General features: G+C 44.2%; 1 protein-coding gene across 2 annotated transcripts; it reads right to left on the bottom strand.

Moving 5' to 3' along the window:
• Nucleotides 1–81: 81 nt before the first annotated feature.
• Nucleotides 82–27,025, bottom strand: dcst2 (DC-STAMP domain containing 2). Of its 2 annotated transcripts, none has more exons than XM_046315959.1 (16): nt 26,990–27,025; nt 26,628–26,887; nt 24,836–25,006; nt 24,501–24,602; nt 24,171–24,365; nt 21,857–21,922; nt 21,462–21,675; nt 21,090–21,247; nt 20,661–20,825; nt 14,669–14,836; nt 5,928–6,028; nt 2,596–2,726; nt 2,250–2,377; nt 1,631–1,724; nt 1,117–1,278; nt 82–1,000 (listed from the first exon to the last, which is right to left on the bottom strand). In XM_046315959.1, the coding sequence occupies exons 1-16, from the start codon at nt 27,016–27,018 to the stop codon at nt 694–696; spliced, it is 2,451 nt and encodes an 816-aa protein (XP_046171915.1). In that variant the 5' UTR covers nt 27,019–27,025; the 3' UTR covers nt 82–693. The 2 variants fall into 2 exon arrangements, with proteins under 2 accessions (XP_046171915.1, XP_046171913.1); XM_046315957.1 differs by having other exon boundaries at nt 83–1,000; nt 1,117–1,347.
• Nucleotides 27,026–27,287: the final 262 nt, after the last annotated feature.

The following is a 27,287-nucleotide window of genomic DNA, read 5'->3' as shown; positions in this document are numbered from 1 at the left end:
CGAGCTGAGGGTGGAAACGCGAGACGTGTGTGTGTGTGAGTTGATATTCAGTTTACTTATTTATTGTACTTTTTCAATTCCAACTTTGTGGGCGTTTACAACTCCATTTACAAAGTCATAGTGTCTTTATCTGTTTCCAACTTTCCACAGAGACATACAAATATGAATATCACAAAACAGTCTTTGACTAACATTATAAAATGTCAATCTTAAATAATGTATTTATTCTCTTAAAATGGTCCTAAATGGTTCATCCACAATCCATGACATCAGCTTGTACTATTCATCCTTAAAAAAAACTATAACCCATTGACCCTATAGCATCTAAGGTTATCATCAGTTTGATTATAAATGAAGCGCTGGAGTGCAGGTGATTCATGCAGTGCATTCCACTGGCACTAAAGCATAAATGGGGGCAATTTAACCAAAACCAAACAAGCTCATTTACATTCTAGATTTGGAGAACACTTCAAATGCATCTACTAGTTCACTATGACGTTCCCCTATTTTTATCGCACTTACATATGGAAAATAAATGGGCTAATGCTTTGATAACATGGAAAACATGTATTTTAATACTAAATGAAATGTATATAACTTAGAAAGTCATTTGCTCATGCCTATTAGCATCTGTAGCCTCTTTGTCACAGACTGCAGTGTTCTGAGCTGAGCACAATTAGTTCCTTCTGAATGTCAATGCAGCTGGTTGATTAAGGTGGTCATCCCTGAGAAAGTTTGCTGTTGTGAGTTGTGGTCAAGGCTGTGGACTGTGACCGTTCTCAGGGATCCATACTGAGAGTGGTCAATCCGGCCAGAGGTGACAGAGTGAAACGAGGCATCACTGTCTAAAGTGTCACTCTCGCACCCTTGGGTCTCCAGCCCTCCGCTCACATAGATGGCCGAGAGGGACAATGCTGGGTTGGGGTTGTGGTTATAGTCATCGTCACTAGGCTCAGAGTGGTCCTGTTCTGAGTAGTCTTGGTAAATCATATCTGGCTCACTGGGGAGGACAGGCAGAGACAATGAATGCTCAATTAAATGTCAGATCATGTTCATTCTGATGGTAATGACAGTAGTGATCATAATCATAAATATGAAGAGTCACATCTCCATTACCTGTGTTCAGAGTCACTGGGGGGACTGATATGACCACTACTGTCCCCACTGTCTCCTTCCACCAGCCCTATACTGCTGTAGGCCCCACGCTGCACCCTGCTCTCTGAGGGCCGCCGCCGGGTTGCCATGGAGATCCTCCTCTTCATTAGTCTCCTGGTGCCCCTGTGGGTGATGTGGGGGGAAGTTAGGGCGGCGGTCCACAGGCCCAGCTGCTCATCATCACTGGAGTCTCTGGAACATACAGGTTATACCACACAACTGCTATTCTGTATGACTAAGGGGCACATTCTAGTTCATTAATACATTTTTATTCCACATTAGTTATATGTTTAGTTACTATGTGACAACTGGTTTCTAGTTACAAAATGCAATTGGGGCAAGTGAGTAATTTACTGTATGTTAAGTGTAACCAAACAAAGTGTAACATGATAGTTAAATGGTCAACTAGAGTCTAACAGGTTTAACATTCTAACAGGTGGTCATCATGAGTAATGTGCCCCTGTGGAAGACTCACAGCTCTTCCTCACAGTCCTCCTGAAAGGTCAGGGGTCCCATGCAAACTGCACACACCTGGCCCATACTCTGGAAGCACTGCTTACAGTATACCCCTGTGTAATGTTAAAACAGCAGATGGGTTAGAGTGCAACAAACCACAGTGGAGCAGTTGAATGGAACAGAAAAGTCAGATTACCAAGGGGAACATAAAACTCAACAAGACCAGGGGCAATGTCACAAAACAATATCAAAGATATGGCTCGCAAATCTGGGTTAACATTCTGAAACAACAAGTAATCCCTAAGCGGTTTCAAAGAGTTTTGAAATGAATTTGGAGAAACACTCCTCGTGTTGCTTCACCAAAGGTGTTAGCTGATTTCTTATCCTTCTAGGGTGAGTCAACAGTTTAACAGAGTCAACTCACTCACTGTACACACAGTAAGGTCAAACTCCAATTCATTTTACAAGGAAAAAGGAAAGATTTTATGACACTCAAAGAAAAGTGGTACATGAAAGGCAGGTAACATTTAGTAGAGTTTTTAAAGGAAACCGATCTACTTTTCAAGGGGGTCCTATAAACAAAAACAAAAATCCCCAAACAAAGACAACCTTAAAAGGTCTGAGTTTGGCTGCTGTACCTTTACACTGAGGGGTGATGCATGTGACCATGCTGGGGTCGTTCTGTCCCTCTCCTCTCCTTCCACAGGCCATGCAAGAGACAGAGGACACCCCCAGAATTTCAGCCAGGTAGGACCCACCTGGGAGGCTAGATTAAAGAACACATCATTAGCTGTAATAACATTAGTGATATGTCAAAGATACTTGTACACACATCCACTATAAATATGTGTCATGTGTTACAGTCCTGGACTACTCTAGATTTGCATGGGCAAAGAAAATGCACTAGTTAAAATATTAATATGGTGAAAAATGCAAAATGGCTTCAAAAATGGGAGATTTAGGTGAAATTGACATTCATTTTACCAGGTTGTGAGTGTCTGGAGGAATCTGGTCCCCTCTCCGTCTGCCCTGCTCCTGGCTACAGACCTCAGCAGGGCTTTACCTAGAGACTTACGCTGGCTCTGGATCCTCCTGTGGAGGAGATGCACCCGCTTCTGCCCCACAGAGGAACGAGAAACACCATTACCTGCTCTATGTTATATCAAAAGTGTCTGGATCTCGAACAGGTGCTGGACAAATAGAATTCATCTGCATCCTGGCCCAGTTGATAATCTATAGAATTTCCTGATCATGCTTGTCAATCTCAGAGAGGAAATTAGATTGTCACCAGGGCAAGACAATAAATACCCGTCGGCTGACAATAGACAAATACAGGTAATTGCCAAAATAAAGTAAACACTTGAGTAAATGAGGGATACAAAATATATTGAAAGCAGGTCCTTCCACAGAGGTGTGGTTCCTGAATTAATTAAGCAATTAACATCCCATCATGCTTAGGGTCATGTATAAAAATGCCCAGTTGCCCATTATTTTGGCTAACATGGCTAGAAGAAGAGTTCTCAGTGACTTTGAAAGAGGGGTCTCAAAGCAGTATAAGGGTTTAAAGGGTGTGTGTATGTCTCAGTCACCAGATCTCAATTCTCACTCCAATTGAACACTTACGGGAGATTCTGTAGTGGCGCATGTTTACGGCGCCCTGTTTACATCGTGACGTATTTCATTATACCGTGCGTCATCTTCACGGAGGCCTGCCCCGCTACTGAACGGACAAGTGTAGTGTTTGCAATGCAAGATGGAGAAGAGCCTGTCTCTCGTCAGAGATTGCATTTACTTAGTGCGATTACAAAATGTGACCTTTTCATTCAAGACAGGATAAATATATTGTTACAGGTGATAATAAAACATGTTTTGTTGAGTTACTTTTTCCTCAACTTGTTTCTATAACTTTATAGCGAGTCAAGCTAGATTGCACTGCAGAACAGCTAGGTTTGGTTGACGATACCATTGTAGCTAGCGCCCTCCACCTAATAATTATCATCAAAAACAAACGATATTACCATCACAATGAACTTAAAAAGGGAGGCAACAGTCATATAGTAGAATTGGCTTATTAAAATATTATTCACTTATAGGAAGTTGCTAGCTATCCCATAAAGCCATTACGAAAACAACATTATCTTCTGTGGTCTGGCAACTTCCTGTTCTTCGACAGAAAATGTGAAAAATGTAAATGTATGCAAAAATTTCAAAGTGTGCGTTGTCCGTCCTGCAACGGAGCCTTCAACCGTAAGGGGGCATTGCATTTGCACTCCGTTGTGGACTTCCCTATTGAAATGCATGACATCCGGTGCAACGTAACAGAGTGCTTATGGGTAATGTGAACGAGGCTTAAGACAGCGTTTTCCACCACCATTAATCTTAGGGATAGGCATCCCGCTAGTAGTACACCAGTCGACAACATCCTGAGAAATTGGAGGGCGTGCAATTCAAATAAATAATCGGAATATTAAACATTCATGAACTAACAAGTATCTTATATCATTTAAAAGTTTAAATTCTTGTTAATCTAACTGCGTTGTCCGATTTACAATAGGCTTTACAGTGAAAGCATACCATGCGATTGTCTGAGGATGGCACCCCACAACATATTTTTCAACCAGCACAGGCTTTATAAAATCACAAATAGCTATTAAATAAATCACTTACTTTTGAAGATCTTTCTCTGTTTGAAATCCCAAGGGTCCCAGCTACAACATGAATGGTCGTTTTGTTAGATAAAATCCTTCTTTATATCCCAAAAAGTCTGTTTAGTTGGCGCCATCAATTTCAGTAATCCACTCATTCAACATGCAGACAAAGGAGTCCAAAAAGCTACCGCTAAACTTCTTCCAAACAAGTCAAACGGCATTTCTATGTAATCCTCAGGTGCTCTAAAATGTAAATAAACTATAATATTTCCTACGGAAAGTAGTATGCTCAATAGGAAAGTAGAATTAGTAAGCGTGCACCCTCTTCCTCACGTGCCGAAAGACTGACATTGTTTCGGTGCTCTCTTCACCAAAACTCCAAATTCTTGCTAGTTTAAAAAAAACAAGCCTGAAACCTTGAATAAAGACCGTTGACATCTACTGGAAGCCATACGAATTGCAATCTGGGAGCCGGAATTACATAGAACCCATAGCTTCCACAGTAAGAGCCTGGGACCTAAAAATATATTCTGGTTGGGTTTTCTTTGGATTTTCACCTGCCATATCAATTCTGTTATAGTCTCAGATATTAATTTAACCGTTTTTGAAACTTCAAAGTGTTTTCTATCCAATGCTACCAATTATATGCATATCCTGGCTTCTGGACCTGAGTAACAGGCAGTTTACTTTGGGCATGCCCGTCAGGCGGAAATTCAGGAAACTAGACCCTATCGCTAAGAAGTTTTAACAAAACCCAAAATTATGGAATTTCTCATGGAAGAATGTTGCCACATCACTCCAAAAGATAAATAGAGTTCCAGACAATCTATGGGAATCCAGAGAATCTATGCCAAGGTGTATTGAAGCTGTTCTGGTGGCCTCGCGCCCTATTAAGACACTTTATGTTGGTGTTTCCTTTATTTTGGCAGTTACCTGTAGATCGAGTTATGTGTGCACATAGACTAAGTTACGTTACACAGACCCGGTGTCGATGCTCAACATTCTGTACATGGTTTCAATTCCAACAGTCTAGTATAAAATGTAGTAACACTAAACCTGAAGCTGCTGGCAAAGTGTATGAACACTGCCATTAGAATGATGCAACACCTTCCCTGTCGCACCAGTTTGTAATAGATCGTGGCTGAGTGTGATGCTAACCGTGCCACTACTCGTATACAAACAATGACAAAGACCGCCACAATATAAGACCAGCATTCAATTTCTGTCTGTTCTTTTGTCCTGAAATCAAGATAAGCACATCTGTATTGCAGTGCAGTGCTGACCTGCCTGTTCCCCTGAAGTCTTGAAATTGTTTAAATTCTATGCATGGTTCACATTCCTCCCAGACCAGCAGACTACTGCAGAACAAGTTCTATTGTGCCTGCCCAAAATCACAACCTGAAGTGGCTATTGTGAACAAATCTATCTGTGGATCTTTTTATTTCAGTGTAGTTTTTATGTAACTGACAGCCCCTAACTCGTCGCTGTTTGCAGATCTAAAGGAAATGGATAGATGGAAGCAACAGCTAAGTCCACTGGAAAGGTATCCATCTATTACTACACCTACCTGGTTCCCTGAGATCAGCAAACACAGAAGTGGTAAGGACTAGAGGAGGGGGTTTGGGACTGGACAGATAAGGAGAGAGGTGTGACTGAGTAATAACGTACCCGTTCTCGTTTTGGGTGGTACCTGGCACACACGAGCCTCCTTAACCGCTTGACGTAGCTTCCAGCGAACACAATGAACAAGGTGAGTCCATAGAGGAATCCTGTGATAGAGGAAGCAAAGTGAACAGGTAATTTTGTCCACTGGGTGTCAGTGTCTTTTAGCAACAAAAAAATATTTCCTTTCAAAACAATTGTCCATTACAGAGACCATGTAGAATTTGCTCCACATCCCTAGGCCAAGGGCTAGATATAGATAACTGCCAAAATAAAGGAAACACCAACATAAAGCATCTTAATAGGGAGTTGGGCCACCACGAGCCAGAACAGCTTCAATGCACCTTGGCATACACTGTTGTGTCTGGAGCTCTATCGGAGGGATGAGACACCATTCTTCCACGAGAAATTCCATAATTTGTTTTTTTGTTGATAATAGAAAACGAGTTCAGGCACTGCTCCAGAATCACTTCCATAAGTGTTCAATTGGGTTGAGATCTTGTGACCATTATCGCCCTGTGGATGGGAGCATTGTCATCCTATGGGAGCATAGCCATGGTAGCAAAAATAAATGGCCAAAATAATTTTATACATGACCCTAAGCATGATGGGATGTTAATTGCTTAACATTAATTGCTTAAGCATCTGCTTTCAATATGCTTTGTATCCCCCATTTACTCAAGCGTTTCCATTATTTTGGCAGATAATGTTAGGGGCGAGTTCTACCAGATATTTTAAGGTTAAAAGTCCCCCCAAAATATATTTACTGAACAAAAATCTAAACGCAACATGTAAAGTGTTTGTGCCATGTTTCATGAGCTGAAATAAAAGATCCCAGATATTTTCCATATGCACAAAAAGCTTATTTCTCTCACATTTTATGCACACATTTGTTTACATCCCTGTTAGTGAGCATTTCTCCTTTGCCAAGATAATCCATCCACCTGACAGGTGTGGCATATCAAGAAGCTGATTAAACCGCATGATCATTACACAGGTGCATCTTGTGCTGGGCACAATAAAAGGCCACTCTAAGATGTGCAGTTTTGTCACACAACACAATGCCATAGATGTCTCAAGTTTTGAGGGAGCATACAATTGAAATGCTGACTACAGGAATGTCCCCCAGAGCAGTTGCTAGATCATTGAATGTTCATTTCTCTACCATAAGCCGCCTCCAACATCGTTTTAGAGAATTTGGCCGTACGTCTAACCGGCCTCACAACCGCAAACCACGTGTAACCACGCCAGTCCACAACCTCCACATCCGGCTTCTTCACCTGCGAGATCAGTCACCTGGACAGCTGATGATACTGAGCAGTATTTCTGCCTATAATATAGCCCTTTTGTGGAGAAAAACTCATTTTGAGGCCCACCCATGGCTGCACCCCTGCCCAGTCATGTGAAATCCATAGATTAATACATTTATTTCAATTGACTGATTTACTTATATGAACTGTAACTCAGTAAAATGGTAGTTGACTATATTGCCACTCCTATTTCCTCTTCAATCTAAGCATACAGCAAAGTGTGTGCCCTCAGGCCTGGATGGAAGCAAAATTCATTCCACTACCTAAGAATAGCAAAGCACCCTATACTGATTCACACTGCCAACCAATCCTGCTACTGACCCTTAGAAAAAAAAATATATTGTTTGACCAGATGCAATTCTTTTTCACAGTAAACCAACTAATAACTGACTTTCAGCACGCTTACACGGAAGGGCACTCAAAATGTACGGCACTGACACAAATGGCTGAAAGAAATTGATAATAAGAAGATTGTGGGAGCTGTTTTGTTAGACTTCAGTGCAGCTTTTGACATTATCGATCATAGTCTGCTGCAAAAACATATGTTTTATGGGTTTACATCCTCTGCCATATTGTGGATTGAGAGTTACATATCTACCAGAACGCAGAGGGTGTTCTTTAATGAATGCTTCTCTAACTTAAACCAATCAATCAATAAAATGCATTTATAAAGACCTTCTTACATCACCTGATGTCACAAAGTGCTGTACAGAAACCCAGCCTAAAACCCCAAACAGCAAGCAATGCAGGTGTAGAAGCACGGTGGCTAGGAAAACCTCCTTAGAAAGGCCAGAACCTAGGAAGAAACCAAGAGAGGAACCAGGCTATGCGGGGTGGCCAGTCCTCTTCTGGCTGTGCCGGGGGAAGTTTATAACAGAACATGGCCAAGATGTTCAAATGTTCATAGATGACCAGCAGGGTCAAATAATAATAATCACAATGGTTGTCTAGGGTGCAACAGCTCAGCACCTCGGTAGTAAATATCAGTTGGCTTTTCATAGCCGATCATTCAGAGTATGTCATGCAGGTGAAAGAGGACCCAAAAGCGACTTGGCGAAAACAGAGTCTTTAATCCAGTAAAGTGTCAAATGACGAGGACTAACTGGAGACTCGATCTTGAACAGCAGGTGAACAGCAGGTTGCCTCGGGAAGGCACTCGAACCAGACAGACTCAGACACCTGCTCACCACGCAGCATCTGAGGAAAACACGACACGACAGGGCGATACACAATCACAGCACGGTGAATTCTAAACAAGGAACCGACAGGACAGGAACGGAACACAAAGGAAGAAATAGGGACTCTAATCAGGGGAAAGGATCGGGAACAGGTGTGGGAAGACTAAATGATTGATTAGGGAATAGGTTCCTGGGAGCAGGAACGGAACGATAGAGAGAAGAGAGAGCGAGAGAGTGAGAGAGGGAGGGGGAGAGAGAGGGATAGAAAGAGGGAAAGAACCTAATAAGACCAGCAGAGGGAAACGAATAGAATGGGAAGCACAGGGACAAGACAAGATAATAAATGACAAAACATGACAGAGTATCTCTAATTCTCCTGCTGTCTCTAGAGAGTTGAAAACAGCAGGTCTGGTTGAATACCAAGTAGATTTAGTCATACCTCAAGGTAGCTGTGTTGGCCCCTTACTTTTTAATATTTTTACTAATGACCTACCATTAGCCTTAATAAAGTCAGTGCATCCATGTACGCTGTTGACTCAACATTATACATGTCAACTACCACAGCAAGTGAAATCACTGCAACACATAAAGATCTGAAGTCAGTTTTAGAATTGGTGGCTAGTAAAAAGCTAGTCCTAAATATATCAAAACCTAAAAGCATCGTACTTGGAACAAATCATTCACCAAACCAGTGATTCCCAAACTGGGGGTCGTCTGATATGAAAATGGGGTTGCGGCAGAATTTCCAAAATCCCCTCAAAATCTAAATATATACCTTTATATATAAATTATTCAAATCTAAAAGATAAAATGAAACCAGAGAACGCGCTTAGATCATGGGAAAAGGCTGCACTTGACCGTTGCACTTGGAATCATTCCCACGGTGAATGGCTAGGAGAGACTTTGATATTATCGGCTGCAATTGATGTGGTGAAAACAATGTGTTGGGAGGCAGAGGCACAGAATCTCACTTCAATACCTTTGTCAGATAACACTGTTAAACAAAGAATGTATGCTATTGCTGGCAATAAAGAGGGAACTCTGACTGAATGACTCAAAAACTTCCAAGCTTATCCTCTCCAAATGGATGTCAGTTGTTAGTGTCATGCAGGTGAAAGAGGACCCAAACGCGACTTAACAGAAACAGAGTTTATTAAAGTCCAAAACGGAATAACAGAAATCCTCTAGATTTGTAGAGGGGAAAACAACTGGAGAACGGCCACAGACTGCAGGTCGCCGGGTAGGCGCAGGCCGTGTCGACTGAGACACCTGCTCACACGCAGCGTCTGATGAAGGCACAAAACACGACAGGACAGGGTGATACACAATCACGGCAAAAACACGACAGGACAGGGGAAACGCAATCACAGCATGGTGAATACAATACAAGGAACCGACGGAACAGGAACGGATCACAAAGGAATAAATAGGGACTCTAATCAGGGGGAAAGGATCGGGAACAGGTGTGGGAAGACCAAACGATGACTAGGGGAATAGGAACAGCTCGACCGAGAGAGTGAGAGAGGGGGGGGAGAGAGAGGGATAGAACCAAACAAGACCAGCAGAGGGAAACGAATAGCATGGGGAGCACAGGGACAAGACATGACAATAAATGACAAACATGACAGTTAGGGCCGAGATGCCTATGCATTGACTTTTGTTTGCTATACATGTAGGGGGATGCTATTTACAAGGACATATTGTTCTGTCTCACGATTCCCAAGTATGAAACGACATATGGGATGTTGAGTGTGCTGCGTGGCTATATTGATGACAAACAGATTCCATATGGGATCGAATGGTGGACTTTTGCACAGATATAGCTCCATTTATCAGCGGGCAGGCCTCTGCACTCTAGTTATGAATGTGTCTCCCTCTGCAATATGGACGCATTGTATAATACACCGAGAGCAACTGGTGGCAAAAGAGCTGAGCATAGAACTCGAGATATACTGCAGCAGGTAACTTAAATGGTTAACTACATCAAACCACATCCACTGAGCCCACGCCTGTTCGCAATACTACGTGGAGATATGTGATCAGAGCATGGCAATGTTTCACATCGAGGCTTGGTGGTTATCAAGGGGGAGTGTTGGGGGAAAAAATATGCATTGAGAGAGGAACTGTTGTCATTCACAATGGATTAGAAAACAAAAAAAAACAGACTTGGTTGACTTTCTGTGTAATGACAAAAAAAAGAAAAAAGAAAAGAGCATCATCAGAAGTGCCCCACACAAGTGAGAACTGCTCACCTCCAACGCTTGGATGAGCACTTTGGGACGGACCTACTTCCCAATGCATTTGAATGTGATCCTGGCTCAGTTGACATGACGGTAAGTGAAATTGAACAGCTGACATAGCTGTCATGTGACCGAATACTGCAGACAATGCATTCACGGGTCACTACGGAGGAGTTTTGGTTCTTGACTCAAAGGCAACACCCTGATGTCTCCCTCTGAGCATTAATGCCGCATTCAAAACAACTGGGAACTCATAAATCTCCAACTTCCGTGTGCTCAAGGCAACTGGGAATTAGCTCAGACTGGGAAAAATAGTTTTGAACGGTCATCCAACTCGGAATTCCAACTCAGGAACTCAGGCCTCTTTCTAGGCCTCTGACTTTCTGTCCTAACGGTCACTGTCGTCATGATTTGAACTTGTATTTTTCAGAGTTCCCAGTTGTCTTGAAAGCACCATAAAATTCATGGTAGGCTACCCTTCGCCAGTTTATATCTGTGTGAAGCTGGATTCAGTGCTCTCTTCTGCATTAAAACCAAATATCGATCCAGGTCGACCACGCCCCCTGACTTTGAGAAGCTCCGATGCAACATGATTCAAGCACACCCATTATTGGTGGTGAGATAAGGGACATTATGTCAGACTAATTTGAAATTGGCTGCTCTCCATTAAAAGTATGTGACGGTGAGTTGAGAAGACAATCAGAAAAACGGTTAGAATGTTTTTCATTTCACTGCCTTAGCTCAACCCCTAAAAAGTAAACATTGGCTTTACAATGTATAATTTTTTTCACATGGGGTGGGGACACCAGAATTTTCAGGTTTGGGAACCCCTGCGCTAAACCATAAACCTAATCTAAATCTTTTAATGAACAATTGAGCAAGTTGGTCTAACCCTAGATTTGAAACTGAAATGGTCAAAACATATTGATGCAACAGTAACTTAGATGGGGAGATGTCTGATAAAGCGCTGCTCTGATTTCGGACATCATTATCAATAAAACAAGTCCTACAGACCCTAGTTTTATCACACCTGGACTACTGCCCAGTCAAATGGCCAAGTGCCACTAAGAAGGACACAGGCAGTTGTCTCAAAACAGCACGACTGGCCCTTAAATGTACATAGAGTGCTAATATCAATACCATTTATGTCAATATCTCCTGGCTCAAAGTAGAGGATAGATTGACTGCATCACTACTTGTCTTTGTTAGAGGTATTGATGTGTTTGTTGAAAGCACCGAACCGTCTGTTCAAACAGCTAACACACAGCTCAGATACCCATACATATCCCACAAGACATGCCACCAGGGATCTCTTCACAGACCCTAAGTCCAGAACAGACTCTGGGAAATGCACAGTACTACATAGAGCCATGACTACATGGAACTCTCTTCTACATCAAGTAGCTCAAGCGAGCAGTAAAATCAGATGAAAAAACAACAGGTAAAAGAACACGTCACAGCACAACACGGGCTGTGAAAAGACACACACACACACTCTCTAACGCACAAACGTTGTAATGTAATATTGTATTATACCACGGCATTCCTTTTTGATTGGCTTTAAGAGCTCGGTATATTTGCACTGTAGAATTCAATGACTATAGTTCATTTTTATACGTTTTGTTTGAGCTGGTTTTAAAAGCAAAAGTCGAATTGAACACAGTATTGGTATTGTTGAATTTGATATTCATAATAGCAAGCTAGAACTGATGGCTTGGTTAGATAAACTAGCAAGTCTGTTTGTTTGGTTACCACGGAACCTACTGTAGCCATCGAGTAAACTTGCTAGCTACTTTAATGGATGTTGAACACATTTATACAAACAAATGAACACATTTATAATGCCAAATGTGTTAAATTGTAGCCATGGTATAAAAAGGATAATTAATTTATGGCTCTATGCATTCTCTGGAGAATAATGTAACTCCATGGACGGTCAGTTCCACTCCACTAGCGCTTCGTGGAACACACCTTCCACGTCGTTCAGAACTTTCAATAGAACACATTAGAGAACTTGCACTCCTCCACCTTCCGTTTGAGGATGCCCCACAGATGCTCAATAGGGTTTAGGTCTGGAGACGTGCTTGGCCAGTCCATCACCTTTACCCTCAGCTTCTTTAGCAAGGCAGTGGTTGTCTTGGAGGTGTGTTTGTGGTCGTTATCATGTTGGAATACTGCCCTGCGGCCCAGTCTCTGAAGGGAGGGGATCATGCTCTTCTTCAGTATGCCACAGTACATGTTGGCATTCATGGTTCCCTCAATGAACTGTAGCTCCCCAGTGCCGGCAGCACTCATGCAGCCCCAGACCATGACACTCCCACCACCATGCTTGACTGTAGGCAAGACACACTTGTCTTTGTACTCCTCACCTGGTTGCCGCCAAACACGCTTGACACCATCTGAACCAAATAAGTTTCTTGGTCTCATCAGACCACAGGTCATGGTTCCAGTAATGCATGTCCTTAGTCTGCTTGTCTTCAGCAAACTGTTTGCGGGCTTTCTTGTGCATCATCTTTAGAAGAGGCTTCCTTCTGGGACAACAGCCATGCAGACCAATTTGATGCAGTGTATGGCGTATGGTCTGAGCACTGACTGTCATGTTTGTCATTTATTATCATGTCTTGTCCCTGTGCTCCCCATTCTATTCGTTTCCCTCTGCTGGTCTTATTTGGTTCTTTCCCTCCTTCTATCCCTCTCTCTCCCCCTCCCTCTCTCACTCTCTCGCTCTCTCTTCTCTCTATCGTTCCGTTCCTGCTCCCAGCTGTTCCTATTCCCCTAATCATCATTTAGTCTTCCCACACCTGTTCCCGATCCTTTCCCCTGATTAGAGTCCCTATTTATTCCTTTGTGTTCCGTTCCTGTCCCGTCGGTTCCTTGTTTAGTATTCACCATGCTGTGATTGCGTTTCGCCCTGTCCTGTCGTGTTTTTGCTGTGATTGTGTATCGCCCTGTCCTGTCGTGTTTTTTGCCTTCATCAGATGCTGCGTGTGAGCAGGTGTCTCTGTCAACTACGGCCTGCGCCTACCCGAAGCGACCTGCAGTCTGTGGCCGCTTCTCCAGTTATTCCCCTCTACAGACTAGAGGATTTCTGTTATTCCCTGTTTGGACTTAAATAAACTCTGTTTCTGTTAAGTCGCTTTTGGGTCCTCTTTCACCTGCATGACACTGACAGGCTGACCCCCCACCCCTTTATCCTCTGCAGCAATGCTGGCAGCACTCATACGTCTATTTCCCAAAGACAACATCTGGATATGAAGCTGAGCACGTGCACTCAACTTCTTTTGTCGACCATGGCGAGGCCTGTTCTGAGTGGAACCCGTCCAGTTAAACCACTGTATGGTCGGCCACCGTGCTGCAGCTCAGTTTCAGGGTCTTGGCAAACTTCTTATAGCCCAGGCCATCTTTATGTAGAGCAACAATGATTTTCTTCAGATCCCCAGAGAGTTCTGTGCCATGTTGAACTTCCAATGACCAGTCAGTATGAGGGAGTGTGAGAGCGATGACACCAAATTTAACACACCTGCTCCCCATTCACACCTGAGACCTTGTAACACTAATGAGTCACATGACACCGGTGTGGGAAAATGGCTAATTAGGCCCCATTTGGACATTTTCACCTAGGGGTGTACTCACTTTTGTTGCCAGCGGTTTCGACATTAATGGCTGTGTGTTATTTTGAGGGGACAGCAAATTTACACTGCTTTACATTGTAGCAAAGTGTCATTTCTTCAGTGTTGTCACATGAAAAGATATACTCAAATATTTACAAAAATGTGAGGGGTGTACTCACTTTTGATATACTGTAGCTCCTCATTGACTATCCCTTACTTAATGTAGTATTGTAAATGTTATATTGTACATTTGTAATAAGAGTAACAATGTATTGTATGACGTATTATTGTATTTATAATGTAGGCTGTTTTGTTTTATTCCTGTTTGGACCCCAGGAAGAGTAGATGCTGCCTTGGTAGCAGCTGGGGATCCTAGTAAATACTAAATAATACTAGTCCAGGTGTTACCTATGAGCATGTATCCTGAGTGGTCTGGCTCTGAAGGCTCCATCAGACACTTCTTGCTGAGAACAGTGATGTTGCCCTTCTGTAGAATGGCGAAGGCAGCCACTATGTCCTTGAAGATGTCGGAGGCATAGCCTGTGCCATTTACTTCCACCGTCACTACGATGGGTGCTAGAGAGAGCACAAAGAGAGAACATTGTCTTGGATGATGTTGTTCGTTCCAAATATGGTTTGATATACAATTTCATTCGAATAATCTGTACTATAGTATTTAATTGGAAACTGATGTCCAGTTTAATTCCTTGATTGTACTGAATAGAACGGAGTTGTCATGTTTTGTCATTTATTATCATGTCTTGTCCCTGTGCTCCCCATTCTATTCGTTTCCCTCTGCTGGTCTTATTAGGTTCTTTCCCTCTTTCTATCCCTCTCTCTCCCCCTCCCTCTCTCACTCTCTCGCTCTCTCTTCTCTCTATCGTTCCGTTCCTGCTCCCAGCTGTTCCTATTCCCCTAATCATCATTTAGCCTTCCCACACCTGTTCCCGATCCTTTTCCCTGATTAGAGTCCCTATTTCTCTCCTTGTTTCCCGTACCTGCCCTGTCGGATCCTCATTTATATTCACCGTGCTGTGTCTATGTTTTGCCCTGTCGTGTCGTGTTTCCCTCAGATGCTGCGTGGTGAGCAGGTGTCTGAGTCTGCTAGGTTCAAGTGCCTTCCCTAGGCAACCTGCAGTTCTCGATCAAGTCTCCAGTCTGTTCTCGTCTTTACGTGTAGTATTATGCTTTTTGTTTTGTAATGTTTATTCTGGATTAAATACTCTGTTTTCGCCAAGTCGCTTTTGGGTCCTCATTCACCAGCATGACAGAAGGATCCGATTAGAATGGACCCAGCGACTACAGACGCTCGTAACACTGCCGTCGAGATCCAAGGAGCCATGCTCGGCAGACACGAGCAGGAATTGTCTGCTGCTCGCCATGCCGTGGAGAGCCTGGCCGCTCAGGTTTCCGACCTTCTGGACAGTTCCAGAGTCTTCGTCTCGTGCCACCTGTTACTTCCTGGCCTGCCGAGCCTCCAGAACCTAGGGTTAATAACCCACCTTGCTACTCCGGGCAGCCCACTGAGTGCAGCTCCTTTCTCACCCAGTGTGAGATTGTGTTCTCTCTCAACCCAACACATACTCCTCTGAGAGCTCGGGTTGCTTACGTCATTTCACTCCTTACTGGCCGGGCCCGAGAGTGGGGCACAGCTATCTGGGAGGCAAGGGCTGATTGTTCTAACAATTACCAGAACTTTAAAGAGGAGATGATTCGGGTTTTGACCGTTCAGTTTTTGGTGGGGAGGCTTCTAGGGTCCTGGCTTCCCTATGCCAAGGTGATCGATCCATAACGGATTACTCTATAGAGTTTGTACTCTTGCTGCCTCTAGTGACTTCCCAGCCGGCGCTGAAAGCTCGTTTTCTGGAGGACTCCACACAGTGGTCAAAGATGAGATTCTCTCTCGGGAGGTTCCTTCCAGTTTGATTGCTCTCGCCATCCGCATAGAACGACGGGTAGATCTTCGTCACCAGGCTCGTGGAAAGAGCTCGCATCAACGGTGTTTCCCTGCTCCGCATCGCAACCATCTCCCTCCTCTGGCTCTGAGACTGAGCCCATGCAGCTGGGAGGGATTCGCATCTCGACTAAGGAGAGGGAACGGAGGATCACCAACCGCCTGTGCCTCTTTGCGGATTTGATGGACATTTTGTTAATTCATGTCCAGTAAGAGGCCAGAGCCCATCAGAAAAGCGGAGGGCTACTGGTGAGCGCTACTACTCAGGTCTCTTCATCTAGATCTTGTACTACTATGTCGGTCCATCTACGCTGGAGTAAACATTGGTTTACATGCAGTGCCTTGATTGACTCTGGGGCTGAGGGTTGTTTCATGGACGAAGCATAAACGGAAACATAACATTCCTTTCAGACAGTTAGACAAGCCTACGCCCATGTTTGCCTTAGATGGTAGTCATCTTCCCAGTATCAGATTTGAGACACTACCTTTAACTCTCACAGTATCTGGTAACCACAGTGAGACTATTTTTTTTGATTTTTCTGTTCACCTTTCACACCTGTTGTTTTGGGTCATCCCTGGCTAGTATGTCATAATCCTTCTATTAATTGGTCTTGTAATTCTATCCTATCCTGGAACGTATCTTGTCATGTGAAGTGCTTAATGTCTGCCATCCCTCCCATTTCTTCTGTCCCCACTTCTCAGGAGGAACCTGGCGATTTGACAGAGTGCCGGAGGAATATCATGATCTGCCCACGGTCTTCAGTCGGTCCCGAGCCAACTCCCTTCCTCCTCACCGGTCGTATGATTGGTATTGATCTCCTTCCGGGGACCACCCTCGGGGTAGACTATACTCTCTGTCGGCTCCCGAACGTAAGGCTCTCGAGGATTATTTATCTGTGTCTCTTACATAGACGCCGGTACCATAGTGCCTTCTTCCTCTCCGGCCGGGGCGGGGTTCTTTTTGTTAAGAAGAAGGAGGTACTCTGCGCCCCAGCGTGGATTATCGACGGGCTGAATGACATAACGGTTAAGAATCGTTATCCGCTTCCCCTTATGTCATCAGCCTTGAGATTCTGCAGGGAGCCAGGTGCTTTACTAAGTTGGACCTTCGAGCGCTTACCATCTCGTGCGCATCAGAGAGGGGGACAGTGGAAAACGGCGTTAACACTCCGTTAGGGCATTTTGTACCGGGTTCTGCCGTTTGGTCTCGCCAATGCGCCAGCTGTTTTTCAGGCATTAGTTAATGATGTTCTGAGAGACATGCTGAACATCTTTGTTTTTGTCTATCTTGACGATATCCTGATTTTTTCACCGTCACTCGAGATTCATGTTCAGCACGTTCGACGTGTTCTACAGCGCCTTTTAGAGAATTGTCTCTACGTAAAGGCTGAGAAGAACTCTTTTCATGTCTCCTCCGTTACTTTTCTCGGTTCCGTTATTTCCGCTGAAGGCATTCAGATGGATTCCGCTAAGGTCCAAGCTGTCAGTGATTGGCCCGTTCCAAGGTCACGTGTCGAGTTGCAGCGCTTTTAGGTTTCGAACTAATTTCTATCGGCGTTTCATTCGTAATTTCGGTCAAGTTGCTGCCCCTCTCACAGCTCTTACTTCTGTTAAGACGTGTTTTAAGTGGTCCGGTTCCACCCAGGGAGCTTTTGATCTTCTAAAAGAACGTTTACGTCCGCTCCTATCCTCGTTACTCCTGAGCGTCACTAGACAATTCATTGTCGAGGTTGACGCTTCAGAGGTAGGCGTGGGAGCCATTCTATCCCAGCGCTTCCAGTCTGACGATAAGGTTCATCCTTGCGCTTATTTTTTCATCGCCTGTCGCCATCTGAGCGCAACTATGATGTGGGTCCCTCCGTGAACTGCTCGCCATCCGCTTAGCCCTAAGCGAATGGCGACAGTGGTTGGAGGGGGCGACCGTTCCTTTTGTCGTTTGGACAGACCATAAGAACCTTGAGTACATCCGTTCTGCCAAACGACTTAATGCCCATCAAGCTCGTTGGGCGTTGTTTTTGGTCTCGTTTCGAGTTTGTGATTTCTTACCGTCCGGGTAGCAAGAACACCAAGCCTGATGCCTTATCCCGTCTGTTTAGTTCTTCTGTGGCTTCTACTGATCCCGAGGGGATTCTTCCTTATGGGCGTGTTGTCGGGTTGACAGTCTGGGGAATTGAAAGACAGGTTAAGCAAGCACTCACGCACACTGCGCACTGACGCGTCATGTCCTATTTAACCTCCTTTTCGTTCCTGTTTCCACTCGTCTGGCTGTTCTTCAGTGGGCTCACTTTGCCAAGTTAGCTGGTCATCCCGGTGTTCGAGGCACTCTTGCGTCCCTATTCGCCAGCGATTTTGGTGGCCGACTCAGGAGCGTGACACGCGCCGTTTCGTGGCTGCTTGTTCGGACTGCGCGCAGACTAAGTCGGGTAACTCTCCTCCTGCCGGTCGTCTCAGACCGCTCCCATTCCTTCTCGACCATGGTCTCACATTCCCTAGACTTCATTACCGGTCTGCCTTTGTCTGTATTCACGGGAAGACTGTGATTCTTACGGTTGTCGATAGGTTCTCTAAGGCGGATTTCATTCCCCTGTCCTGCTAAACTTCCTTCCGCTAAGGAGACGGCACAAATCATTATCGAGAATGTGTTCAGAATTCATGGCCTCCCGTTAGACGCCGTTTCAGACAGAGGCCCCAATTCACGTCACAGTTTTGGAGGGAGTTCTGTTATTTGATTGGTGCGTCCGTCAGTCTCTCTTCCGGGTTTCATCCCCAGTCTAACGGTCAAGCAGAGAGGGCCAATCAGACGACCCCCACCCATATCCTCGCAGCCTTTCTTTCAGAAACCCTGCGTCTTGGGCAGAACAGCTCCCTGGGCAGAATACGCTCACAACTCGCTTCCTTCGTCTGCTACCGGGTTATCTCCGTTTCAGAGTAGTCTGGGTTACCAGCCTCCTCTATTCTCTTCCCAGCTTGCCGAGTCCAGCGTTCCCTCCGCTCAAGCGTTTGTCCAACGTTGTGAGCGCACCTGGAGGAGGGTGAGGTCTGCACTTTGCCGCTACAGGGCACAGACTGTGAGAGCCGCCAATAAACCAGGATTAAGAGTCCTAGGTATTGTTGCGGCCAGAGAGTGTGGCTTTCCACTCGCAACCTTCCTCTTACGACAGCTTCTCGTAAGTTGACTCGATGGTTCATTGGTCCGTTCCGTGTCTCCCAGGTTCAATCCACGCTGTGCGACCTTCCGCGACATCTTAATGAGTCCATCCTGTCTTCCATGTCTCCTGTGTTAAGCCCTTTCTTCGCACCCCATTTCGTCTTCCCTCCCCCCTCCCGTCCTTTCGAGAGCGCACCTATTTACAAGGTACATAAGATCATGGACATGCGTTTCGGGGACGGGGTCACCAATACTTATACAAGCTGTACTCTCACTACTTTACAGTGGATTGGGAGGGTTACGGTCCTGAGGAGAGGAGTTGGGTTCCGTCTCGGGACGTGCTGGACCGTTCACTCATTGATGATTTCCTCCGTTGCCGAGGATTCCTCCTCGAGTGCGCCAGGAGGCTCGGTGAGTGGGGGGTACTGTCATGTTTTGTCATTTATTATCATGTCTTGTCCCTGTGCTCCCCATTCTATTCGTTTCCCTCTGCTGGTCTTATTAGGTTCTTTCCCTCTTTCTATCCCTGTTCTCCCCCTCCCTCTCTCACTCTCTCGCTCTCTCTTCTCTCTATGTTCCGTTCCTGCTCCCAGCTGTTCCTATTCCCCTAATCATCATTTAGCCTTCCCACACCTGTTCCCGATCCTTTTCCCTGATTAGAGTCCCTAGACCTGCCCTGTCGGATCCTCATTTATATTCACCGTGCTGTGTCTATGTTTTGCCCTGTCGTGTCGTGTTTCCCTCAGATGCTGCGTGGTGAGCAGGTGTCTGAGTCTGCTAGGTTCAAGTGCCTTCCCTAGGCAACCTGCAGTTCTCGATCAAGTCTCCAGTCTGTTCTCGTCTTTACGTGTAGTATTATGCTTTTTGTTTTGTAATGTTTATTCTGGATTAAATACTCTGTTTTCGCCAAGTCGCTTTTGGGTCCTCATTCACCAGCATGACAGGAGTAAAGGGATGTTCAGGACAAGTCTCAGGTTTCAGGCAAGGTTACTCATCACACCAAACAACCACTTTCTCTCATAAAATAAACTGTTCATTATGTCTAAAAAAAACTACAAATAAAATAGCTTGAGACTTGGTATGTTTGCAGTGTTTCTGGTTTCATTCAGGTAAATATCATTTTTGGAAGCAATAACGAATGCAGACATTATACCTCTCGTCTATTTCTGTTTTTAACCATGCACCTGTGAGTACACTGATGGGTGGGGTGGCTAGTAAGATTTCCAATGTATTTATTACAGTAAATAACCTTGAACTGAACATCATCTATTTATTTCCCAGTAGTCAGACTGTCTCACCTCTGGCCACGATGTCCCCCTGGGCTTGGTGGTGCACCAGGTCAAACATCCAGAAGACCACCAGGTCCAGCGCCACCACCAGGCATCCCATAGCTATGTGCCTGAGAATGGACACTGCGCTGAGGGCAGCCGTCTGCCGCTCCCTGGCTGTCAGGTACACTGAGACTAGAGGACAGGGATGGGTGTGGGGTAGGGGAGGTTAGGTGGTTGGGTGGGTGTTTTCACTGCCATGACATCAATGTTACACTGACTTTCTCTTTCACCTTTCTAGACATTTTTGTTGTTGCTGTTCTCTCTCATTTTCTAACTTCTCTATATCCTTTCGTTTTGCACCTTTTCTCTCCACACCCACACTACTTCCTCCCTACAATCCATTTATCTTATATTCTCCTCTTTCCTGTGCATTCCCTCTCTTCCTGCTCCACTCACATGGTCTGATGTAGGTGCGGGCCTCTTTCTGGCTGAGAGGTAGGACAGGGGTTTTTCCCTCACTAGCCAATCTCTGGTCGAGCTCCTCAAACTGCTCTGTGATGTAAGTGTTGTCAAAGTCATCTTGGTGCAGGTACTTGTGTTTGTACAGGACAGCCCTTTCAAACACACACAAAGAACACACACACACGCACAGTATAGAGCATCATTTCCCAAAATCGGTCCTGGGGTCCCCCCAGGTGTAAGTTTTGTTTTTTGCACTATACAGCTGAAGGGGCCCCAGGACCGGGGGGGGGGGGAACCCTGGTATAGAGTATACCGCTCCTCGTCAAACCTTGTTTGCATGACCCATGTGAATGAATATAGACTTACTGTAGGTACATTAGCAGCAGAAGGAAGAGGCCTATGTAGGCTATTAGCCCCATCACTTCCTGGAAACGTCCCAGCTCCACCGACACTTCCTCCATCATATCCTGTGACACCTGTTGCAGCGACTGACTGCTGTTCACATTCATGTCAAAGTGCATAGAGGCCGATATGTTGAACTCAAACTCTTTCTTCATCTTCTCGAAAGCTGCTATGGTTGCTAGAAGAGAGCAAAGAGACATGCACCAGAATGTGCCACTGTGCATTTGTGACTGTTTAGAATGGCCATCAAAAAGGAGTTACAGTAGAATGATGGTATTAAAGAATGTTCTACCTTTGAATAGAGAAGTAGTTGAAACTATTATGAGGTCAATGTTTTTGTACCTCTGCACTTTACTTACGGGCAGCAATCTTTGTCTTCATGTGGCCAACAATGTAAGAAGGGATGATGCAAAACAGCTGACCAACTGAAATGAGAGGAATGTATTGAGGATTACTGTCCTCATACCTACAATGACATAACCTCTAGCTAATTTACGTGACAAATGCATCTCTGCATCACAGGCTCTATTCATTGTCTCATAAAACCATTGTGAACGGTCATTAAAAGTAAACCCAAGTGTCATGTCAGATTTATAAGACAGCATTATATAGGATTTATGACCCATAGTTTAGAAAGTGAAATGCCACCATTCACTTTATGCTGAGAGCAGCATTCTAGATCTCCCAAGGGCCAGGAAGTGTGTTTTATCTTTTCTTTCCCTTCCTCCTGTCTCTGGCCCTCAGGTCATGTTTGGATTAAAAAGTCACCCGTGCCCGGCTGGCTCCTGGCTGGCCCGGGAGCAGCGGTGGATATAAAACAATAATTCATTTGAAAAGAAAACATGGGAGGCAGATGGATGGAGGGGGGAGGCAGAAGGACGGAGGGGGGGGGCATATGGATGGAGGGGGAGACAGAGGGACGGAGGGTGACTCACGGCTGCGCTCCTCCTGGAAAATGTGAGAGGAAACCTGAGAGCGGCGTGGGGCTGGAGGGTTTTAACAAGGCCTTGGCCCCTAAGTTACCTTGCCCTCCTAGGCTAAAGAATAACACAGCGCACTGCAGAGCTGCTAGAGAGGAGGGCTGTGCTGTACCTCTACACTGATGTCAACCTCACAACAATAGATGATCTATTTTTCCATGAGCTAACATATTTATAGTCAGCACTTTTTCACCAAAATCGGGAAAAAACAGGCTTGGGTGTGAAAAAAGGAAACACTAACTGAGTATCAAAAGATTTTAAACCACTGACAACCCAGCTAGCACATAATGTTCTGATAACCTTAATATGTTGCTTAGAGCTTGATGAGAGCGTGGTTATCCTATGGTTATTTTGCATACAACCTTCCCATAACATTTCATATAGGTTTCTTCATGGTTCTACTTAAAGTAATGTTCTGAAATTGTTCAGAGAACGTTAAGAAACAATGTTCTTCTGTGGTAATTTCAGCATAAGGCTTTTTACAGGTTTCCTCATGGTTCTATTGAAAGTCATGTTCTCCGAATGTTCAGAGAACATGAAGAAACAACGTTCCTCTATGTGAATTCAAGAACTTCAGCATAATGTTTTCTGCAGGTTTCCTCATGGTTCTATTCAAAGGAATTTTCTCAGAATGTTCGGAGACTGTTACGATACAAAGTTCTTCTGTGAAAATTCCAGTACTTCAGCATAACGTTTTTTGCAGGTGTCCTCATGGTTCTATTTAAACATGAAGAACATTCTCAGAACATTAAGAAAACTTTCCATAAAAACTAGTTCCATCCTCGTGGCGCAGTAGACTAATTCCATGGATAGAGAGCAGAAGATCATAGGTTTGAATCTCACTGACACCATGCCACAATAAAAAACAAATGTGCTTGCATGATTAATGCCTCAGCAAATTAATTTCCATGTGTCCTATCTATGCTTGGAGATCAAAACAGTAAACCTAAGCTAGCAGTGTTATTAAAAGTCTTACTGAAACATTCTCTGAATGTTATTTAATTAACTTAAAATAACCTATCATTTCCGTTCGTTAATAAAACCTCCCAGGAAAACTTTCAGGAAACAATAGGAAAACTTTCTCAGAACCTCCCTGCAACCTGAAAATGTATGTTCCCAGAACAGGTGAAATTTTCACTTCTGTTCTCGGAACTTTTAGAAAAGTCTTAACAGTAAGGAAACCTATGGCTTTATTCGCAAACCAATGGGAAACCAAAAACGTACTTTCTCAAAACTGCTAAGGAACCAAATTTGCTAGCTGGGAAAGACTTAAACAGAGAACAAACATCTCAGATAAAATATGCAATGGTTAGGAGGCAAGGCCCTAACAAAGTTGTTCATCAAAATGGCTCTTTAAGAGAAACATTGAGCTAAGACTGTGACAATGACAATACAGATATGGCAACCTAATTATAACACTACCATAGATTTTCTTATTTTTAAACAACAGACACCTTCCACAGTGATTGATGTCATTTTCACATTTCCTTTGCTCTATTGATACAGCTGTATATGTGCTAAAGCCTCTCAGTTTCCTACTCTTGTGATTTGATCCTGCTTCTTTGTGGACAATAATTTATCCCTCTGACACTATGACAAACAGCTACCCTTCCTCTACTACTGACGGCTGACGGAAGTAAGGGTGAGTGAGGATAGTGATTCTACTGTATGATGGAACAACATGTCAACCAACCTCGAGCGAGACCACAAAGGGGGCGAAACCCATCCACAATGTGACAAAGGAAGTTGAACACAGACAGGAGCTCCATGCAGTCATCACGGGCATCATCAAACAGCTTGTTACACTTCTTATAGGGGGTGCCCAGTTTGTCATTACACACCTCGCCAATGCCAACCAGGAAGTGTAACACGTTTCTCAGGGAACGAGCTGTAGCAGGAGGTAGAGGGCACAGAAATCAATGGAAGGCTTCATTTGGAGAGTTAAATTGTTAGATACAGTAACTGTACTAACAATGTCTTCAAGTGATGACAGCGCTAGTATAAGCATGGCCCACATACTTACCTACATGGCGGACAGACTCAGTCAGGGCCTGGATTAAGTTCTGTACCCTCCCAGCCACGGAGTGGACATTTTTGGTGATCTCTTTTATCTTGCCCAGCACAGCTGCAACACGTGGACTTTAGGAACTTATAAGGGTGTGTGACATTACAGAGCACTCAGATTGTGTAGAAATTGCATTGTAAAAGGAGTCATCCACCATATTGTCTCCACCTGCAATGTCCTTCCAGTTCAGTGACCATGGAGAAAACAAAGCTAGTGTGAACTATTAGAGACACCATATATAATGAGTGTAATTACAGCTGTGTGGTGTGATTTTATGGAACAGCTGGACTCACAGAGAAGAGGTGTAGCCGCTCGCTCCATCAGCTGCTGGGTCTGGTTCATGGCAAGTTCGGCCCCACACACCACGCTGTCCGCTGCACGGTCAAAGTTTTCCAGGGTGTTGGTCATGGGGCCCTGGACCAACATGGAGAAAATGAGGAACAGGAGGAAGTTCTTGCCCTTCACTGTGAGGAAATTCATAAAAAGGTGTGTTAGTGGTACCCAGAACAAGTTGGTCTACTGAGTAATACATTGTAGGTCATTCCTTCCACCCAGGGGTGTTTCTCAGATTTTTTTCTGGGGTGGCCATGGGAAATCAGCAAACTGGATCACAAATAGCATAGACAATTCGTGTAACTACTATGCAATGCATTGAATAACTGTTAATTTGTATCTGCCCTAAGTTATTCAAATACATTTATTTGAAATGATCCATATGAATCCATATTCAAGTTATTGAGGATCTACACTGATCTCAAAAACGATCTCAGAATCCATATGATGGAAATCCGTCACAGTAATGGAAAACTTTAACCCCTGAATGAATGTATAGTCGGGTTCTTTGGCTAAGCAAAAACAAGCAAAAATGACCCCAGCCATTATCACCTTGGCTGCTTTAGCTTTATTCACCCATCGATAAGGGACGTACATAACATTCTAGAACAAACACATGCCATAGCCTACAGCAATTAGCTGCTACACACTAGCTCAGCACCGGGATTAAAAACTTGAATTTATTTTCCTGTCAAATTAAACAGCAGTTACCTACACATCTTCCACCTCTGCACTGCTTTTGTCATCTCAGGGGCGGACTGGGACCAGAAATTGGTGCTGGCATTTCTAACACACTAGCCCATTTGTTTCCCTCGAGGCTCCCACAACAGCCCATTTTTTCAGTTGAGATTCTGATTTATAAGTCAGATCATGATCATTTTCCACTAAAAAAGTTAGACAGGCCCACTAGAAAGAATATGGACCAGCCCTTCTGGCATCTCCAAACTGACGGTCCTAAAGAGATTGTGCTAGTGGGTGAGCTACTAGGAAACGTCGCCAGTTGCTCATGACTCCTCTATGAAAGATAGCCTACATAGTGCTTTATTTTTAGTAAATGTTTCTATTCAAAGCGGGGAAAAATGTAAACAGGTTGGAGGTGCCTGTGCCTCTATTATGTTCTTCTTCTGTGGGGTATTCTGGCGGACTACAACCAAACAAAGGTTCATTCCATGTGTGGGAATACTGATGATTTGTCGCCACATATGGTATGTTTACATAGCAGGTTATGATAACTAACGTGGTAGGTTAGGTGAATTAATGTAACAAGTTAGGAAAATGATAAGGGTTAGGCTTAGCTACAATGCTAGTTGTCAACATTGTTGTCCCCGACACTACACCCCATCGATCCAGAATGGAAGAAATGTAAACAAACAGGCTATGACGAGGACGCACCTCCACCTGTTTCCACCTGTTTCGTACAAAATGGCGGTCTTTCCCCTTCTACTGTAAGTGCCTACACCATACCGGGAAACAATATATCCAGTTTGCAGCAATCCTGTTTCAGTCTCTCTGTTTGAAAGGCTGCATTCGGATTTTTTTTTTCACACTAATTGGTATTTTCAGATATTTTTCAGAGCTAATTTGATTGTTAAATGTACCAATTAGTGTGGGGGAAAAGGATCATAATTGGGCTACCTGTCTAAATATTGCCAGTGTTTATTTGACTGGGTAACTGGGTACATTTCAACGCACAGCACATACACAATCTTTTTGTGGTATGGTTAAAACAATCTTCATATATAGGCTACTCACTTGAACACAGCATTGGCATCATTAGCATAACATTCGCTCGCACACGGATGGAGAGGCCCATGCCAAATGCTGTGAGGAAAGCTATGGCGATCGTGGTATACACGCAATACCACAGGCCTTGGTTCTGTATGAACAGTACAGTCATTCCGTACACAGAGGCAAGGAATAGGCCAAACAAAAACCCGCCCAAACTCCGCACAAGCCCACTGAGATGAGGTTTGGTCTTGTTTCGTGGGCGTCTCCTTGGGAATCTGGGAACCCTGTCAAAAAGGTTAGATATTTAGGCTAAACTCACCAATGACAGCATTATGTAGTAAGCCTATGCATCTCAATAATGTCAATTTGACCATTTATTCCCTTACCGCTTGAGGACCCCCCTCAAACACTCCATCGCGGCTTGGCCACTTTGCACGAACCTTTGAAAAAAAACATGTATGCTATGCTGTCCCCATAGACATAATATTTGTTTTCTTATTTCTAAGTCTGTCACTAGAGAATCGTTATTGTTGCAGGCCTCCACAGAACTAAATTGAATTATGAGGTCACCAGGATGGAGTTCTTCCCTCTTCTGGAATTATTCCCTCTTCCAGCATGTTCTAAACGAGTGGATGCAAAATTATTTAATGGCAGTGATAATGGTTAATTTGAGTGAACTCCGAA

The sequence above is a fragment of the Oncorhynchus gorbuscha genome, linkage group LG19 (assembly GCF_021184085.1).
Source record: "Oncorhynchus gorbuscha isolate QuinsamMale2020 ecotype Even-year linkage group LG19, OgorEven_v1.0, whole genome shotgun sequence".
Taxonomy (NCBI): domain Eukaryota; kingdom Metazoa; phylum Chordata; class Actinopteri; order Salmoniformes; family Salmonidae; genus Oncorhynchus; species Oncorhynchus gorbuscha.
Note: the sequence above shows the minus strand (reverse complement) of the source record. Positions and strands in the feature narration are given on the sequence as shown.

What these genes read in the sequence shown, in the direction of transcription:
- dcst2 (XM_046315957.1), bottom strand. Translation starts at nt 27,018, where the DNA reads ATGGAGTGTTTGAGGGGGGTCCTCAAGCG. An exon ending in GATGCCAATGCTGTGTTCAA is followed by an intron (nt 25,007 to 26,627) that starts GTGAGTAGCCTA and finishes ATTTCCTCACAG; the next exon opens with TGAAGGGCAAGAACTTCCTC. An exon ending in GAGGACTGTGAGGAAGAGCT is followed by an intron (nt 1,348 to 1,630) that starts GTGAGTCTTCCA and finishes TGTATGTTCCAG; the next exon opens with AGACTCCAGTGATGATGAGC.